The sequence below is a fragment of the Podarcis muralis genome, chromosome 2, assembly GCF_964188315.1.
Source record: "Podarcis muralis chromosome 2, rPodMur119.hap1.1, whole genome shotgun sequence".
Lineage (NCBI taxonomy): Eukaryota > Metazoa > Chordata > Lepidosauria > Squamata > Lacertidae > Podarcis > Podarcis muralis.
This window is the reverse complement of record NC_135656.1, coordinates 86,868,111-86,888,542: the sequence shown is the minus strand read 5'-3', so window position 1 is coordinate 86,888,542 and position 20,432 is coordinate 86,868,111. Positions and strand designations below refer to the sequence as shown.

The 20,432-nt window shown below is 41.6% G+C and overlaps 1 protein-coding gene across 4 annotated transcripts in view; it reads right to left on the bottom strand.

Annotated features, from left to right (window-relative positions):
- Window positions 1-2,637: 2,637 nt before the first annotated feature.
- The window catches only part of SLC6A6 (solute carrier family 6 member 6), a 52,623-nt gene continuing 34,828 nt past the window's right edge, over window positions 2,638-20,432 (bottom strand). For all 4 annotated transcript variants that reach the window (XM_028719248.2, XM_028719249.2, XM_028719247.2 and 1 more), the window contains 9 exons: window positions 18,927-19,061; window positions 17,121-17,224; window positions 16,884-17,008; window positions 13,431-13,543; window positions 11,861-11,998; window positions 10,410-10,512; window positions 8,684-8,784; window positions 6,101-6,271; window positions 2,638-2,920 (listed from right to left, as the gene is read on the bottom strand). In XM_028719248.2, the coding sequence (XP_028575081.1) occupies window positions 2,780-2,920; window positions 6,101-6,271; window positions 8,684-8,784; window positions 10,410-10,512; window positions 11,861-11,998; window positions 13,431-13,543; window positions 16,884-17,008; window positions 17,121-17,224; window positions 18,927-19,061 (1,131 nt within the window). In that variant the 3' untranslated portion in view covers window positions 2,638-2,779. The remainder of the gene's footprint in view (window positions 2,921-6,100; window positions 6,272-8,683; window positions 8,785-10,409; window positions 10,513-11,860; window positions 11,999-13,430; window positions 13,544-16,883; window positions 17,009-17,120; window positions 17,225-18,926; window positions 19,062-20,432) is intronic.

The following is a 20,432-nucleotide window of genomic DNA, read 5'->3' as shown; positions in this document are numbered from 1 at the left end:
GCACAGCTTAACCTCAAAATGGGCTGGAACTCTAAAGGCGCAGGACTGATTCTTTCTGGTTTTGTTCTGGAAATTCATCCTCCCACAATATGTGCTTAGAGTATCCCCTGGTTGATTATATTTGCACTGGGATCATCAGCTGCTTTGGAAAGCCTGAACTCATTTATTTACTTGCTTATCAAAATATACACTGCACCGTATTTAGGTCAATGTGCACCAGGGAGAGTCAAGGGAATTCAGTTAAGATCTGCTTCTGGCCTAACTCCTCATTGCTCCCCAATAGCATGAAAAGAGACAATACAAGTCTGACCTGTGCTTATTAAATTGGAGTCCTACTTTGGCTAGCAATGAGGCTTGGATGAGAGAGGTCAGCTTTCCCTTGGCTGCCTTAGCCCTCCAGGTTAAGCTTTTCAGCTGGTAGGGGCTAGGATTTGAGAATGATGCTATCATGTCATCACATATTATGGAAGTGTTTGGCTTAAGGCTCTTCCAGTAGGATGGTCACTGGAAAATGAAAGCCCTGACCCTGGCCACCTGTGTGTACTCAAAGTTCAGTTCCCTCGCACAAAAATAAATTTGAGACTCTTACCTTAAAAAAAAAAAAAAGTCAGCTAATACAAGAAACTTGAAATAACTGTGCTTTGGTCCTTTTTTATTTAAAGTTGTTGTTTCCATTTCATATAAAACCTGACATGACTTAGCAAGCATTTGTAAAGCCAATACGCTGTGGCCAATGAGAGCATGGGACACACGTAGACATTTTCTTAGGTTTTCTTTTTTCTTTAAAAAAAATGTAATTAGGAATGTTTTTAAATACTGGCTAGGTTCCAGTTTAAACTACAGTATCTGTCACTGACAGACTAAACTGGCTACAGGTACTCAGGTAAAGGCTTTGCTGCCATTTCTGGCTTACAATCCTGCCCATATTGCGTTTAGTGCCAATACTCACTTAAAAGGGGGCACCACCTCCCCCAGGATCAATGCCCATATGGGAGGGTCTAAGAGCCTTTATCCAACATCATCTTATTACCTTCCATAAGAACCAGGGCTTGGTCAAACTGAGGTGAGATTTCCAGAAGCAAATCCTTATTCCTGAGGTAAGTGGGAAAGTTCTGTATGCTTAGTTCATTGATGAAAAATCTTGTTCAGATGTTTCATGCCTCATCCAAACTAAAATGCCTTTGTAGCTCATTTCATCTTCTTGTGCTTCCTTATCTCCATACGATACAAATGATGACTCTACTTAAATGCCTGTGAGGATCAGGATCTAAGTCTGCCTCCTGCATCTCCTTCTTTCTCTCTCTCTCACTCAGCTGCATGTCCTGAATAGTCCTGTGCTGCAGTAGCTTCCTCAGCAGTGGGTCTAGAGGTCCATTTCAGGTTTTATAGTGACCGATATGCTACTACGCTGCTTTGAATGATACAGGCCCAACACTCCTTTCTGTGAACTAGAAATGATAAATTTTGGCAAGTTTGGGGTTTCAAAAATGCTTCAGAATTGCACAGTGCTTTTGCAGCATCCTTGCAAATGCTGCACTTCTATACGTGCTCTTTGACAGCAAGCTACCTTTCTAAGAAAATTCAAGTCAAAGCCAGATCATTTCTCGAGTACGGCCTGCGGAAGACGGGCCACTCCCCACATCACTTTGCTTCAGTCCACTCCGCCGACCTGTTAAGTTACTCTTGTGTCTCAAAAAGTAACCCAAGAAGGGATCTGGGACACATGGTGGCTTCTCAGAGAAACCCTTCTATACCAACAATAGTAGTAGAGCAACACAAAGGTCTGCATGTCTTTCTCAGAAGTCTACATATAAACTCTGCCTGTGTTGGGATATTAGACACAGAACTGGCTTAGGGAAGACGGGACTCGTGGGATGTAGAAAGTGGCCCTGAGAGGGTACTGCCCGGCAAAATGCCACCCAAGCAGGAATGACCTTGCCACCCTCTTGCAGGCTTTTCGCACAGAAACCGTACTCGGGAGATGGCTGCTGCGTGGATTGTTCCCTTGGTTCCCAACTGCTCCCAATTCCCACCCCATATTGCAGCTTTTCCAATTACAAGCACACAAATATATATCTACAATCTCTCTATATTTTACATGGACCACAATAAGCATAAAAGCATGTACCCTTTCCTGCTTTAATTCTCCCCACTTGAACCAGAGGAAGATAGTGCCACACCTTTGAAAACCAGTTTCTTAAAACAACATAAGCATTAAAAAAGCAAATGCCTCCAGTGAGATATTCACTTTCTTAAGTTTTGGTTTTACCCTGTTCGCAACCACACCAGCACCTAAAGAAATTTGAAACGTGTATATGCATATATTTATATATGTTGTGTGTTGGCATAATCCTATATATGTTTACTCAGAAGTAAGTCCCACTGTGTTCAATGGGGCATAATCCCAAGAAAATGTGCATAGGATTGCAGCCCATGTATATATTGCTGGCAAGAAAATCAACTCAAGTGGTAAAGTGGTATCATGAATAGGTGTTAGATAGATATGTTGTGTGGAGAGAGAGAAAATTAGTAAATTCCTGCAGTGTGCCTAATTTGATATGAAAGCTCTGCCTCTAAATAGAGCGAGAGGCATCCACTGTGATTTACTTTACAAAATATTAAAAAATAAAAACTGAACACACAAAAAATAACTTTCTCTGTGAGAAATAAAAATAAATCCTAGTGCAAATATAAAGCTCTGTAAACCTGGTCCTATGAGAGATTCTATGGTTAGTAAACGGCAGTTTTAAAGCAGGCGTCTTCCTCTCATAGAGAGAGCTCACATCATTGTCTCCACGATGATATGAGTTGGCTTGATCAGTTCTCCATTGGCCATTCCAGGAGGGCAGAAGGGGGCAGCACTCTCTGTTTCTTTCTCCCACCGAGTTATCTCACGAGGGGCAGCCACTGTCTTCACCCTCTGGAAAGAGAGAAAGGGAAACATTGTATTTGAAAAGGCTTCCAGATCCTTATGGAGTGAAAAATTGGAGTGAAAAGCCTAACTTTACAGATACATGAATGTGGGCTGATTTTCCCTCCTCTCCTTATAAGAACATAAGCAGAGTCCAACCAGATGCCCCCTAAACCTGTTCTGAGGGCTTCCCCAATGCTCCAGAGCAGATGGGGGGGCATGTGGGAAGAGGAGATGGAAGCATAATTGCATGAGTGGACCTTGTTCTATGCACACAATTTAGTGGAATCCAAACGTATATGACTGAACTGGCAGTAATGACCAGAAAAAAATCACCGGCAGGGGTGAGGTGGGGAGAGGTTATGGTAGATATGCATCAACTCAGCCTGCAGCAGCTGTAGAAAAGAACTGAATATCATACTATGAATTGTTAGGAAAGGGGCTGAAAATAAAACTGCCGGTATTATAATACCAATACGTATGATGTAGCACACTTGAAATAGCACACTGGGTCATATTCAGCAAACCCATTCCACCAGCAGAAGCTAGTACAAGGATTCCCACATTAATTCCTTCCTCCTCCTGTGCTGTTCCCAAAACAGCTCTGGAGGGTTGGGGCAACCCCCAGAAAAGATCAGGGGGAGGCAAAAGGGAAGAAGGTCCCATCATGCAGGAAAATCCTTGTGCTGACAGCACCTTAGCAGTAGCACTGCAATGAACACAAGCCAATGCCAACAGTTCTGGTTGCTGCATCTCAAAAAAAAAAGGGGGGGGGAGGAATATTGTAGAACAGGAAAGGGTATAGAAAAGGACAGCTCCGCTATGTGGAAAGATTAGAACAACTGGGGTTTTCTGGTTTAGAAAAAAAGGTCAGAGAAGACATGACAGAGTTGTGTAAAATGATGCATAGTGTGGAAAAAGAGGAGAGACCTATCTCTTTCACACTCACTCACTCACTCACTCACTCAGTCACACACACACACACACACACACACACACACACACACACACAGTGTCATCCAAGAGAACTTAATGGGTAGCCTGTTTTCAAATATTGCATTTTAAATGGATATAACCTGTCCTGGGACCTTATGGTGAAGGGTAATCAATAAACTGAATAGATTTGGCACAAAGGAGATGGAGTATTTCTTCATACAGCACGTTGCTAAGTGAGGGAATTGGCTGCTGCAAAATGTCAGCGGCACAGTGGCTGCCACCTTAGATGGCTTTTAAAAGGGATTAGACCCATTGAGGGAAGGTAGGGCTATCAGTGGCTACCCATCACGATGCCTGTATGCTTCCTCGGGATCAGAGACACCATGCTTCTGAGTTATTCAAGTCACTAGTGAACAAATGAAGGAGGGCGCTGCTTGTGGGTTTCCTGCAAGGATCTGACTTTGGGGGGGGAGGGGAGTGTTGAAATACATATGCCTTTGGTATGATTTGGCAGGGCTGCTCTTATGTATTCACAGTTCAAATGCCAAAAATGTTGGTTCGTGACCATGAAGTGGATTTAGTTTGAACGTCCAAGCCACTGCTCATGAGACGAGATGAGATCAGAAAACTGATTTTGTTACTGGGAGAAAGTGTGATAATGCAAAGAACAAGAAGGCAACACAGAAGAAAGGTTTTGGGGAAAGCTGGTGTGAGTAATATGCTGTGAGCATCACTTAGACCTGAGGTACTGACAAATTACTGCTTCCACTAGGTGGCTCTCTTAACTCAGTAGTGCAGCTGATGCAGGCCAGATCCTTCCACACAGCACACTATGTAGCTAGGATGCCCATCTATGGTGCAGCACCCGGAAGGGAGGCTGCACACTCAACATGTGGACCCCACAGGTGGATCTTCATGTCTTTACTAGGGCTCTTGTCAAAGTACAATCATCAAAAGCTAGGCTGACTTGTCTGAGATTCCAGTATAGCAACTAGGCAGAGGACTGCTACTCATGCAACTCTTATACTCAGGCAAAATAGTAATAGCACAAAATAGATGAGTCCTGGATTTATTTAAAAAGGATAAATATTTGAAACTTGCCCCTTTAGAAATATATGCAAATAGAAGTCCTATACTGGGGGGAAAGTCTGCTACATGTTGCATAACACAATGAAGGAATTAGTAAGTTAACTGTATTAATGCCTGATTGTAAACTATTTATTAGAATGAATATATTTGAGTGTTATTATTTAAAATACATGCTGTTTAAAAACTGATAATAAATTAAAAATATATTAATAAAAAGGCCTATATTATTGCCTGGTTACTGTTTCTGTGCATTTGATTATTACAGTACCAAATGCTTGCACACTTCCTATGTGCTAGAGTCTGGGCATTTTATACCTGGGTAGACCCGGAAGCTGTACGCCGGCTCCCTCAGCCAATAAAGCGAGATGAGTGCCGCAACCCCAGAGTCGGTCACAACTGGACCTAATGGTCAGGGGTCCCTTTACCTATTTCCACTCCAGTAAGTACTATTGCAAAGAAGTCCCTTTAAGAAATGGTGTGAGAGGCAAGCAGAGGGCCCCCATTTGGATAATTCTTAGAATATTGGTCTTCTTTAACTAGATGATCATGACCACTGGATGATCATGACCACAGCAGCACTACCAACATACAAATGTAAGATTGAAAGAATTAGGAAGCGTGTCTTCAAAAGGATGTTTGGGCTAAATAAGGTCCCAGGTTGGAAAAGATTGGAAATTACTGTACTGGCTTAGAGGAATCAACTTGGATAGAGAGGGCTTTGTGGTTTGTAAATGGACACCAGTTCTTTTAGCAAATACTACAATCCCATGCATTTCTAACTTCGCTCTGTACTGGCCGTGTTTCAGCTGTCCAGAAGCTAAAATTATTGAGCACCTGTATTCTCTTCCAGAATGTAAATATGACTAAAGCAACAGGCATCTTATTTAATTGCACTGAACCTTGTCCAGTTCAACAGAGGAACTCTGCTATGCCTTGTTTTAAGCATTGTGAATGCACCAAAATAACAGAGCCTGTAAAATTGCCCTATCCATTGAATGAATGACCAGGAAAAACTTTTGTAGACGTAGAAATGATGTATGTGCACTGGAAATAGCCTGGTTCCTGCAGCAAAGCACTGAAGTTGAGGCTGGGAAGGCAGCTGCGGAGAAAAAAGCTTGTGAGGACCAGTGTGCATTCTTATGCGCTTCCAGGTTGTTGACTTACCTCAATGAGAGAGCCATCGGACTGTAGAATACGGATAAGCATTACAAGCGGGATGCAGACCATAGAAGAGAGGGCAAGAATCCACCCCAGGCCAATGGCCCACTGAGGATATATGTACACCTTGTTGTAGGTCAGTGGTGTATACTTGGCCAGAGAAAAGATAAAGCACCCCTGCATTAGGAAAAGAAACAAAACAAAACAGACAGGTTGAAGATTTGTTGGAAGAACTGTATGCACCTTTCTGCTACTGACACTAGTAGCTGCATGGATTTACAGTATCCAATGAATGTACAGTCGACAGAAAAAAACACGAGCTTGACAACAGATAAGCTTGACAAAAGTTGAGCTTCTGCTGTAGTTTTGTAGTTGTTATTTGCTTTCATGCCTAACTCTGCACATGCCTAAGTGTGTGTTTACAAGAAGCTGTGGAGTGGGAGAAAATGACATTTTAAAAGCTTTCTCCACTTCTTTTTTGGAACTTGAGATTCAGAAAACAACATCTACCTCATTGCTTCCTTTCCATTAAGTACACCCCCTTAGCACTTCCTCTGCCCCTGGAATCACACTGCTAGAGATTATGGTAATAATTGGTAATAGCAGGGGTTGTTGTTGTTTAGTCGTTTAGTCGTGTCCGACTCTTCGTGACCCCATGGACCAGAGCACGCCAGGCACTCCTGTCTTCCACTGCCTCCCACAGTTTGGTCAGACTCATGTCTGTCCAACTATCTCGTCCTCTGTCATCCCCTTCTCCTTGTGCCCTCCATCTTTCCCAACATCAGGGTCTTTTCCAGGGAGTCTTCTTTTCTCATGAGGTGGCCAAAGTATTGGAGCCTCAGCTTCAGGATCTGTCCTTCCAGTGAGCACTCAGGGCTAATTTCCTTAAGAATGGATGCGTTTGATCTTCTTGCAGTCCATGGGACTCTCAAGAGTCTCCTCCAGCACCATAATTCAAAAGCATCAATTCTTCGGCAATCAGCCTTCTTTATGGTCCAGCTCTCACTTCCATACATTACTACCGGGAAAACCATGGCTTTAACTATACGGACCTTTGTTGGCAAGGTGCAGGGGTAGGGGATGCCAAATTTGTTCTGCATCCTTTCCCCATTCAGTAAGAGTGTTGTTTTGTTGTATATTCTGTGGAACCAAAAGTGAAAAAGTGTAGCATGCTGCACACCAGGAGCAGCTGATGGGGTGCACACCAAGCCTTCTGGCAGCTGTGTTATGTTGGGGTGGGGGAAAGAGGCGACAGGGAAATAAGCCCCGTGTACAGACACACCACTGGGAGTGCTGGCTACTCCTGTGCTGCACTACTATACACCAAAAAGAACAAGAAGGCTTTGATGTATTCATCATAGCACTGCCCTACTTCTTTTCACTTGACATGAATGCTTCCACCTTTTAGGCTTTGTGCAATATGCAGTGCAATCTTGTTCATGTTTACTCAGAAGCAGATCTTGCTGTGTTCAGTGGGGCTTTCTTCTTGGTAAGCCTGCAGAGCAAGCCATCTCAAAATACTAGTATTATAGAGCCACTTCTCTCTCACGCTTCCTGTGTGCTAAAGTATATAAAGTTTAACTGAAATAGCTTGAGGAACCATCTAATGGCAACGGCCCATCGCATTCCAATGCCTTCAAACAATGCTTGATTACTGTTCTGCTTACTGCATGTTTATTTATAGAATTTATAGTCTGCCTTTTGCTGCAAACGCCCTCAAGGCAGCTTACAAAACTGAAAGCAGCAAAAATGCAGCTCTACACAGCCACCAGTAAGATAAAAACCCTTCCACAGGCCACTTGGACAGCTGAGTAGGACAGCCAGGTGACTGGAAGTTCAAGTAGGGACTGCAAAAAGAGGCACTAGAAGCACATTCTAAGGGCGTCCATGCTTCTTTTTTCGCAGCTCCAGCTTCAACTTTCACATTCTGAATTCAAGCAGTGGCTGCAAAAGAAGATTCATGAGTGTGCTTAAGAGTGTACTTCTTATTCTTCCTTTGCAATAGGATGGACTTTGCCTAGAGAAAAAAAGGTAATTAATAGAGTGCCAGGCAAACAGGCACATAGCTTTGGGGTGCTTCTGGGTTCATTGTTGTTGCTTGAGGCTCAGGCAGCTTCGGTGGCAGGGGGTGCCTTCCACCCTGTGATCCTCAGATGAAGGGCGGTACAGAAATTATTATTATTAATGATGATGGTGATGATGTGTGGGATGAAAATTTCATCATTTGGGCACCCTATGAATACATTAAAAGCCACTTCTGTTAGCTGCAGCAGAGTGGTCCACAGGAAGGCCTCTGAAAAAGATCTTAATTGGTAGGCAGTTTCAAGTGGGAGAAAAATGGTCTTCTAGGTTCCCCAACTGATGGCTTTACATGCAAAAGTCCAGCAGTTTTATGTGGCCATGGAAAAAAATGGAATGCCAGTGGAGATGTTTTAACATGGGAGCAATTCCTTTACACATTATACATTTTAACTCTGTATCTTAATTCATGAAGCTACTGTTGGAGAAGATGAGGAGTAAAATAATAAAGCAACAAAGTCTACTACAAATGCAAAACCATGTTTTAGCCAAGCTGTTTCAAGCACTCACCACACAGAGAACTGGTGTGATTATAATCCAGCTCCACTTCATCCAGGGACCGGGCCTGTAACCAATCATATCTTCAATGGCATCGTAAAAATTATCAGCGCCTAGAGTTCGACAAAAGGGAAAGGGAATGTTACTGGCCTGGATGAGACGCCTGCTTTGGCTCTAACCTCATAATGGGAGCTATGCCACTTTTTAAAATTCTTTTTTATTAAATGCAAAATCAAGTGTAGAACAAAACCATCACAGAAAACAGGTACAGGGGGGGGGGGGCAGAGATACCAGTAATACATTTCAAACCTTTATTATAATAGAAATTATAACAAGTTTCTAAAAATATCAACATGAATATCACTTAATTTCCAGGGGGATGAGCTGCAGATCCAGCAAACCATAGTTTTATTGTATTATCCACAGCCATTTATAGGCTGGGAGGGATAGGACTAGGGAGACAGGCTATGTTTAACATAAACACTAACATCATACCAAACAGAAAGAAATTTGTTCTTTTTTGACCTCAGTAGGGCTGATTCCCACACTTATGTGGACCAGAGTTTTGAAATAAAAAGTGTGTTTTCAAGAAGCCTGAAAAGAGTGCTGAAAAACCCACACCTTCTATCTTACACTTCCTTTGTGCCTGTTAAAACAGTGATTCTTCCCCAGTCTGCTACTGGTCCAGGAATTTTTTTTTCAGCTTTAAAAGTTAAACTTATGATTTCTCCTTCACAATGGGATGCAACTAAAAAGACACCACACTGTAAAAGTGATGGCAAGCCAGACCCATTCAGAGTTGGCTATGTAGTGCCGAAGGCAACAGAAGTTGCACCGCCTTCCCTCTGCAGTTCCAGACCACTTCTAATTGTGTCAGCACAGGCACAGGCAACATCTGCGCTCAGATGAACATGCAAAGTATATCTGGGCAGATGCTCCCTGTTGTGCTGCAGTGCAGCACTTTCATTGTCACAGAGCAGCATAGCAAAAGGGAACACTGGTACAGTGGCCAAGCCCCATTAACTTTCCTCTCAATAAGCCCAGCCATGCCTTTTCAACTGCCCCCTGAAAATCTTGCTTTTGGAAAAGAGAGATACTTTTTGAAAGTTCCCCAAACCAACCACTGCATCCAGCTTGATTCAGCCAATGTCTCTCATACTGTAATGTGTATTATAGACACTACTTCATTTTTCAAGGCTGGGACTCAGGCTCACTTCCTAAGAAAGCCAATATGCTGTTTCAATTAGGAAAGTGATTCTTAGCTTCACATTCACCAACTCTGTTCCCATATAGCAGGGACGTCCCAACTCCCAATAGACTGTGATCTCCTCACAGTATAAAAAAAACCTGGCAGTGATCTACCCATTGTCGTTGGATGGGGCAAAAGTTGTTGAGCTTTAAGCCACAGTTGTTCAGCTTCCTCCTCCCTTTTTTTTTGGGGGGGAGGATATCTCTGAGGGGCCAAAGATCTACCAGGAACACCCCACGATCTTCCAGTAGATCACAATTTACCTGTTGGACATGCCTGTCATATAACAACTTTTTTTCACCCTATCAAGGACTGCATCTCAGGAAGCAAAGTAAGAAAAATTATATTTGTCACTTAGACCCCTATTTTAGCTCTGCCTCCCTCACAATCCCAACTCCTGGGCTCCAACGGCCTAATCTTCCAAGACCTTGCAATGTTTAGTTGTTCATGTAGGAAAAATACCAGGCCAGATATTTACAACTTACTCACCATAAACCCAGGCTACAGCAATGCATTCAAAGAATGCAACCCACAAAAGGCATACACCACTAGCTGCATAGTAGTCAAAGAGTTGAAACACATACATGCCACCCTGAAAAAGAGCAAGAGAGAAAAAGAAACAAGTGCTATTAATAAACCACAAAGGAAACCTGTGGCAAGCAAGATGACCTTCATCCCTATCCTTCACATCTATGACTCACTCTGGAGAAGATTACTCATCTGCAAATACAACTGTCAATCAACTGTTGGGGAGTTATAAGCACATGCTGTTGTCCTCCCCAGAACATGCACTTATTTCTTATATAGAAGGCATTTTTGAAAGAGATTGTGATTGACCAAAATTAAGCCATTTAGCTTATTCTACTCCAACACTGAGCTATTTCCTTTCTAAAGGATAGTATTTTAGGATGGGCTCTCACAAGAAAAATATGGTGGGAGAAAACAATTGGTGTTCAACGGAAATTGCTATAACAAGACCAAAATATATGGAAGCAATGCTTACTAAGGAGCTTCCTTATATATGGGCTGACACTGCTTTTCCCTTAGCATGATATTTTCCTTTCATGCACTGTATTTCCCTCTGCTCCATTTTCTAGCACCTTCTATAAGCCTCTCTAGTAAAGGTAAAGGGACCCCTGACAGTTAAGTCCAGGTGTGGACGACTCTGGGGTTGCGGGACTCAGCTCGCTTTACCGGCCGAGGGAGCCGGCGTACAGCTTCTGGGTCATGTGGCCAGCATGACTAAGCCGCTTCTGCCGAACCAAAGCAGCGCATGGAAACGCTGTTTACCTTCCCGCCGGAGCGATGCCTATTTATCTACTTGCACTTTGACGTGCTTTCGAAGCCCCAAATATAATGAGATAGGCTTCAACCTGCACCATTTCCCACATGTTTCACATCTGTCTAGCTTTGTTTACTCCAGATCTACAGCACAATGGAGCACTGTCTAGGTTCTTCTATAAGAATAAGCTTGGGGGAAATGCAGTGCTGGATAAAAGCAGCACTAATAATACACAGGGCTACAACTGGCATGGCCTTACATTGACACCACTGGCGAACTTAGAGAAATGAAAGATTTGGATAAATCAGTTCTCAGCTGTTCTTTCTGCTTTAAAAAACAATGACAACAACAGAGTAACCGTTTTATAGAGCCAGGCTCCTCTCTTAGGTACCAAGGAATTTCCCCTATGCTCAGGCCAAACTATTTGTATATCCAGCCCAGTACTGTTAGCTCTGGCTGCTACCAGCTCTCTGAAACTCTCAGAAGGAAAAGTTCTCCCAATTTTATTTTAACTGGAGATGCAGGAAATCAACCTGGGCCCTTTTCACATGCAAAGCCTGTGCTCTGCCATTGAACTGGGATTGCTTCCCTCTTGCACTGTACTTTCACAGAATGAAATCAAAACCCAAGCAAACCCACACCAGCTCGTCTCACTTACTTCAGTCACCATAGATAGTCCCAGAAGATAGCTGACGAAACATATTATAGCGATGAAGATTTCCCGTCGGTAACCCTTCCTTAGGAAGGATGGGTACAGATCAACTAATGACGTGATCTGTCCTTCAACTTCAACAAACTGGCAGAGAAGGAAAGAAAAAAGAACCCTGAACAACTGCCATGAATGTGTTCCATTCTTTCATAAAAGGCATCCCTTGGAAACAGTGCTGGCACTCTCCCTGGAGAAGCTGAATCCATTTACTTGCTTAACCTTTCAACAAGTCAAGGTTACAGCCTGTGAGTGGTGTCCAGCTGGGGTTTTGCACTTAGAATGTCCTCCTCCCAAGCATTTAAAAATAAGTCCCTGTCTTCTTCTTTCAGTTTATTATGCATGGGAATATAAGCAATTTTCTTTACACATAACACATATTTGTTTCTGCTAACAAGCAACAGTTGCACTAGTACTGTGCTCTGTAAGGCTAACTCACAAGCTAATGTATTAAAATCTTTCTTTAACCCAGGGCCTTAAAATACAGTACACTTCCAGAAGTTTTTTTCTTCTTCTGTTGCAATACAACTATAGTCTAGCTTGCTCCTAAGCTATTCTAGCATTCCAAAATCCTGCCTGACAGCGCTCCAAAAGCAAACAAAACATTAAGTGCTCCAATTAGTTTTAATTATTCGACACAGTGAGAAATGACTTAAAATTACTAGGCAACCCTCAATTTACATAAGTACTTGGTTGCAGAACCACAGCACCAAGCATGTTTTAACATTCAATTTGGAAGTGATTAAAAGTCACTCACTGGAGTTCAAAGATTAAGCACTAAAGAGCCATTTAGAACAAATGGAATGCTTTGCCAATTTAAGAGATCAAGTGAGTAACAGCCAGAGGGAAAACTCCACTAATCGCTGCTCATATGAGAGGTTTTGAATTCAGTAAACTTTCTGCCCCTGTCAAATAGATTTATTTCATGTTAAAGCTACTTTCCCAAGGAATAAATAGAACCTTGTTAGTTTAAATTCTTAAACCAACTCAATGAAATACCCCCTAAATCCCTGGTACATCTGTGCAACTAGCAATAGCCTACAAATTATTAACAGATTTATTTGCGTCATATAAATAGGTCTCTTTGGGGAGGCGGGGCAGCCATCCATTTCCTCAAGGAACAACACCACCACCAATGTGTACTGCACATTTAGTCTAACTGTTTTAAAAGAGAGCTTATCCATGGTTTCAGTTTTCAAGGGTGCTGAACTGTAAGAGACCTCATGAAAGGCAGGACATGCAAGGGTACTCAACCCCACATCCCAAGGATCGCTTTGTCCCTTTCTGATTTAGCTGGAAACTTCCTGAATAACTTAATTAGCCACTTCATACACTTCAAAACAGTGCATAGGCTAACACTGATTAACAGCTGTTATCCTTTCTCTGCTAGAGAATGAAGCAATCCTTTTCTGCAACATTTATGATGCATTTTCCCAGAGCAGAAAATGCAACAAACCCAATTACATTGTTAAATTTTCCATCATACAGTATGGATGCTGTGTTTGTTGCTATGGTTACTCACCTGGCTGTCCAGGCCAAGCAACAGAAGCATAATAAAAAAAAGAATAGCCCAAAAAGTTGGGAGTGGCATCATGGACACAGCTTTCGGATAGGCAATAAAGGCCAGGCCTGGACCTAAAGGAATAAAGGGAGAGAAAGAGGAGAAGATATAGTAAGTAAGCAGCTCATTCTCAAAGGCAAGACCCCCTCTGCCTCTCCAGAACAGATGCTTGATTCGATTCAGATAAAACAAAACCCAACTGAAGATTCCAGAATGGAACTCACTTGGATCCTTTATCTGACAAAGAAGCATGCATTGCTAGAACAGGAACTCCAATGATCAAATTCAAAAGCCATTATTTATCCACTTTCAGTCTCAGCATCTGCCTCAACATGCCAAGAATAGGTCAAACTCTACACGCATCATGCAGAAAGTGAATAAGATAGAAGATGAGCAGCTGGGCTTATGGTGTAAATGAGACATAGTTATAGGATGACCGGTTCTTGTGCTCCTTTATGAACAGAGGAGGGGGGAAATGCCATACGTGTTCTCTTTGTTTTCGCAACCCCCAGCCCCTCCTTGGACAAATAAAACCAACAAAATAGCCTTCAAGGGTTTGGGATTTGTGCTCCACAGGCCAGATTTGGAGCTGTTATACCCCTCCACACAGTTCTATCAATGCCAACAAAAAGCATTTCCATACCACAACAAAGGAAGTCGAAAAACTGACTTGACTATCTAAATAATCAATCCTCCATCCCTTTCTATGAAGGGGTTGGTAGCTGCATTGTGTTAATGGCTTACCCAATGTCTATAATGAATCAATTTGCTGCTATCAGTAGGCAGTATTCTTTTAAGATACAAAGCAATATCTGCTGTTTTTTCATTCTGAAAACATGCTGGCTGAAATAAGGCTAATGTCCCTCAACTAGTATTGTTAATAATCATTGGTCAATTATTCCATATCTGCACTGTGAATGAGCCACTAGAAGCCAAAACCAAGCTCATTTCCATGGCACGTGACAGTCATGCACCACAATGAGATGAGCTTTCAGTTTATATTGGTGCCACTTATTAGTGTGCAATAAAGAATCATATAGGGATGAAAAAGCCAAAAAGCACTATTGTTTATGTTTAAAGTATTTGGGTAGTTTTAAAGATGACTGAAAATATTACATCAACACTTTTCATACAAGCTTTTGTTTAAAGAAAATACACTGGCATTCCAGTTTATAGCTCTACTTTGATTTTCTTCTTTTATCTGTTACAAAGTACAGCAGAAGAATTCTCTCCGCAGATTAGTCCTTGTCACTCACCACTGAATGCCTCTGCTACCTTCCATTTTCCATGCCATTAAACTGAATGGAAAGGCAGATCGGTGCAGCAAAATGAAAAAATGCTGGCACCCCAATCCTGAATCTATGGTCTTCACCTCAGAAAAGTTAGTTGAGCATGACCCACTAAAATAAATGAGATTTAAGTTAGACGTGCCCTTGATTTCGATGGAAATTAAGTGCAGCCACTTATCTCTGAATTGGTGGCATTGGGGCAAATGCATATTTAAGGTTATGCTCATGACAAACATCTCTTGCTGGGTAAGGAACAAAATGTACAAATGGGTCTTATCCACATCATTCCCTCTTGTGAACCAACTGCTGGGACTGAATACATTATTTTAAAAAAATAAAAATTGCATCAGTCAGTTATTTAGGAAGGGAAATAGAACTGAATCCAGTTCCTCCACTTCCCCTTGAAAATACTTTAGCTTTTTTAAAAGAAAAAAAGGAGGGGAGACTATGCTCACCTCAAGCTGTTCTATGCATACAGAGCTAAAAAGTACTGGTTTCCTGGGCTCATCTCTCAATGGAGCTCACTATGGCCAACTATTGTATCCTGCAGTTGCTTATCTGCTCATAAAGTTACTTAGGCTTGATCTCCTACCCACTTGTACTTGGAAATAAGTCCAACTGAACTAAGTGAGTCTAAGTTAACATCAGCCTTAGCCACTTTTTCATTTTAAAAAGTGCTGTGTAAGACTAAGGCATCAAACATTTAGATCTGATGGCTACAATCTTTCAACAGACTGACAAGCACATGCTTACTCAGAAGAAATAAAACCTGCTGTGTTCAGTGTGGTTTGCTCTCAGGTATGTGTGCACAGGATTGCAGCCTTAAGCAAGCTTAAGCTAATTGAAATCAACAGGGTTAAGCTCTGCATTGGGATGTTAATAGCCATTCCCAGCTCCCTCATTTTCCTGCCTGCCTGCCTTGAAGAACTAGCCTTGTTTGTTAAATAAAGAAAAATAAAATTTGAGGGAATATACCAATCTTCACTGGCATTCCTCACCACTATTAAAATGGCACTATAGGAAGAAAAACCGATCTGTTTGACAATATGGCACGGCAAAATCACAGTACAAGTTTTCCCCACAGCACCCGAATGGGTGACCTTTGTCTGCTGCCTGAGGTGTGCATTAATATTAGGGTAGCCACAGCCTTTTAACGGCTTCACATCCAATGCTGATGCACATTTCTTGCCTTTTCAAGCTGTTTTGAACCTCGCCAAACCTGCACTCTCAGAGAAAAATAAAATGTGTATAATGGATATGACCAGCAGAAACCTCTGGGGTTCTACAATACCCTTTTTACTAGCTAGTTGCAGAAATTGCTGCCAGCCAGTCTAAGTGCTATCGTTTTAAGTTCACATAGACTACAATGAAAAGAGCATTTGGTCTAGCACGTCTGGGCTTCGAAGGCATAGTTAATTTGAGTTGCTGTGCTTCCTCAGGTGTTACAAGGCAAGTCCAGAAAAGTATGCATGCTTTGTTCGAAAGTAAATGAGATAAGGACATATTGTTCTTTTAATGCTCATGTATCCCAGGGAAATATGTGTAGGAATCAATCCACTGTTTCCTGTACATGGAAGTGCTCTATGCACAAATGTAAAATATGTTGGGAGGGCAGGAAGGGTGCAAAAAAAGGGGGGGCTCCTCTCTTTCTAGTTTCTATACAGCCTTGTCATGGAAAACAATGGCCCTTCACTAAAATATACATGGTGCAATAAAACTCAAGGCATATCCTAGCACAGCTATAATCTCTTGAGGTCACTTGCTGTGGGTCTATGGAGCTTTCGGCGATCATATCTATTAGGAATTTGACTGAAGCAAATGAAGAGCGACCACAGAGGTTCATATATTTATAAACTGTTTGCATCTCGCATATTTTTGACTCTGTTCTGGGCATTTCTTTTAAACTCAATTCCATTTTATGTTTCTGCATGTTTTCAATTTGTTTTGAACTGTCACACCCATTGAAATAAATTAAGACTTTGTCTCCTGAAATGCTGAGTAATTTTACTTTTCAAAATATCTCCTTTTGGGGGGAGGGGGAGAGGGGCGGTTGATTTGGTTTGTATTACTTTGCTCACACACTGGGTGGCAGTGCCCACCATCACTGCCACCGACACCATCGTACCTGACTCTGCCACATCAGCAATGTCCACCCCTTGCTCTTGTGCCATGAAGCCCAGGACGGAAAAAATTGCGAAGCCAGACACAAAACTGGTACCACTGTTCAGGCATCCCAGCAGCAAACAGTCCCTAAGTCACACATATGTCATGGAGGAAGTTAATTGGAGAAAAAAATTGAACCCATGGTTCCCTACACATCAATTAGCTAACATGTACTAAACCCCTTTGGTAGGAAACTTGCCTATAGCAGTTGTATTTGTATTTATTGTAGCTCCCCAAGGAAGTCATTGCACCTAAGCAGATTGCATAGGAGAAGAAGATTTGCGTCCCAGCATCTATCCAGACCTAAAGAAAACACGAAAGGGCCCATTAGAAGGCTGCATTTTGCACCAGCACCGGCCATTTATCTAAAGCTAATACAGACTACGCAAACCCCACAATGTGACAACAATAGACGTCTCTTTAAAATAATCCGCTCATAAATGCTAGCCATTGAATGCACCTACACTGTTCAATACCATATCACAACATTTTGGCATAAAAGTGAATAAAAACGCAATCAGTTCTTTTAAACAAAAACAACAGAGCATTACATATATACAGTCCCAGTTTTGAGAATCACCCGTTGTAGATCCCAGCAGACTAATATACACACAAGATACATTTCAAGATCAGTTCAGTGGTTTAAGGATCCCAGGCTTTTTGGTGGATAGCACTATGCTCCCTCCCAATACCTCTTAGGGTTTTTCTTGTTGTGGCTAACTATGTCTTCCAGTGTGCTCTGCTTAGGCCAGTGGTAGGGACCCTCACCAGATGGCTAAGGGCAAAACACTGCCCTCCAGCCCTCTCTGTCTACCCCCTAGAACACTCTCAAGGCCATACCCTCCACCAGCACTATTTCAGATCCCTCTTAAGGGTTTTCCCTTTGTTGGAATATGTCTTTGAACTATGACAATGCCTCTTGGTTTCCTGGACGGAGGATAGCAAGGGCTGTGTGTAGAAATGAGTCCCACTGTACAAAGATAAAAATTGCATTTGTTGCTTCACCCACTTTTGCAACTGTCCCCTCCCACCGCTGGCACGTGTCCCCTGCCCCACAGAAGGCTGCCCAGGTGGGAATGTGACCCTTGGCCTGAAAGGGGTTCCCCAGCCCTGGCTTAGGCTAACAGAGAAGAGTTTAACGAATCAGAACAGGAAAGAAGCAGCAGCCTCTTCCATAACTTCAATGCTGCTATAAATGGTGTTCCAGATGGATTGTACTCAATGGCATTTTCATCCGGCTTGTATCATAAGTTACTTTTCATTCACTGCTCGTATGACAATATTACCATAGTCTTATGTGCATTCCCCACCCCCACCGCACCCTACTTTAACTGTTTTGCATTTCCCCATTGCTATGGGGTAGAGCTTGTGGCTGACCAGATCATAAAATAAACTGTCACATAATTTGTAAGCAGTTGAAGATGGAGCAAAAAAAGAAAAGAAATTGCTATACTCCTGCGCTTTACTAAGGGTGCTATCTTCCAAACATTTGCATAGAAGCAAGTTTCTACAAAGAACGTGAAAGGTGTTCAGCATTTCCCATTTTATTTCACTGTCCTTAACTGCCTTCCCCCCAGGGCGTCCATATGACATGGACATTTGCAAATACTCACAAGTGCTCCTTACCGTTCTGTTCGCTGCTCCATAATTTTGCTGCCTTTAAGAGCTAAAGACTGAAGCAAAAATTATCTCCCTTACCTTGTCCACAGCCTAATATCAACAAAAAAGCTGAGATGCTATATTTGGACAGAGTCTACAAGCCTCAGAATCCTTCTGATATAAAAAGATATACACACATGGAAAATGCATTAACACATTAACAATAATAACCTTTTTGACAAGATACGGTGGAAAGGAATAACACCATGGAGGTAATCTTCAATTAGGTTTTGACTGCTTCAAGATTACAAGAAAATCTACTGCACAATCATCCCACTGCCCTCCTCACATTTTGTTTAGAGCATAGGAAGAAAAGTATCACCACTTCCAGTTTTTAGTAACCCACCTGTGGATCTGTTAGCCGAGAGATGTCAGGGTAAAGATAAAATTTGATGCCCGTTGAAGCTCCAGGTAAAGTGACACCACGGATTAACAGTACAAGAAGCATGATGAATGGGAATGTTGCTGTTATGTACACAACCTGGTATTAAAAATGATAAATGTTATCACTTTTTGATAATAAAAAGCTAGAATTTTAATTGTATACACCTGGTATTTGAGGTTACAAATGGACTCATCTCTTATCTTCAATTCTTATCCTCCTGTTTGCTCTCAGCTTTCATTATTCAGTGGATCACAGCAGGTTCCCCTTAACTGCATGCGTATATATCCATCATGACAGAGAAAGTATATGCTGCCAGTCAGTGTTGTAAATACAGAACTACTGTATCAAAGGCACCTAACTTTGTTCCTATTGTATCCAGCACAGAAAAAGGATGAATCTGGGCATGATCAACTGAGAATGTCTTGTAACACAAACTGAATAAATAAAAGGTGATGTATAAAATCAGTATGCACAAGAGATTACCCTAGCTGAATTGTACCCCTTGCTTACTTCTGAATGATTGTCCCATAGTACACGTGTGCCTTCTGGAAATCTGCCTCAAACTTATATATTTATTTGGTTCCTTTCTTCTGCTAATAGGGTCAGATGATGCCACCCAGTAATTACAGCTCTGCTACTTTAATATAGCTTTGTTTTTGTGAAATTGGTTTAGCAAGATAAAAGCTCCTGAGATGCATCTTCCTGCCTTTTAAGTGAACCTCGAGAGATTTAACAGGCAGATATCAAAGCCTGTTGCACCATAATAATTTCTGCAGCCAGTCTGATCTCTAAATGCAACACCCTTCCATATCATGCCCTGCTTTTCTTTTGGTAAATTACATTTCTGTGTGTGTAATTTTTTCCTGAATTTTTCTTTCCAAAGTATTTTGTTTTGCTTTTAAATATAATCCTTGCCTTTGTTATTTCCCCTTCTTTTCTACATTAAACAAGTATTTGTAAGTAGTGTTTTTTTGTTCATCATAATTACCAACTTTAACTGTTACTATTACTACATTAATTAGTCACTTTTTCCCCACAAGTGACTCAAACTGACTTAAAGAAACAAAACTCACCAGCTTTTTCACCCCAAGATTGTTACTGAGAAATTATTTCAAACTAAGCCAACCTAGCATATTTTGCCAATGTGAATTAATTGTAGGAGAAATATTTTCAGCCAGAAGAAACACTGAGCTATGCAAATTGCTTTTTGGATTATTATTTTTTTTTTAAAAAAAGAGGTTGGACATTCAAATTTATGTACTTTTTTCTTTTTACATATGTTTAAAATGAAGGGAGACCTGACTGCTATCTAATTATTATTGTTGGGCAAGGAATTATCTTCCAGAAGTAGACTGTTGACAAATGTGGAAAATCAAAGAGGCCTGTTCATCAATTCAAAGAAAAAGAAAAAATCTAAGAATGTTCAACAGCTATGACCTTGGAGAAACAACTAAAAAAACAGAAGCC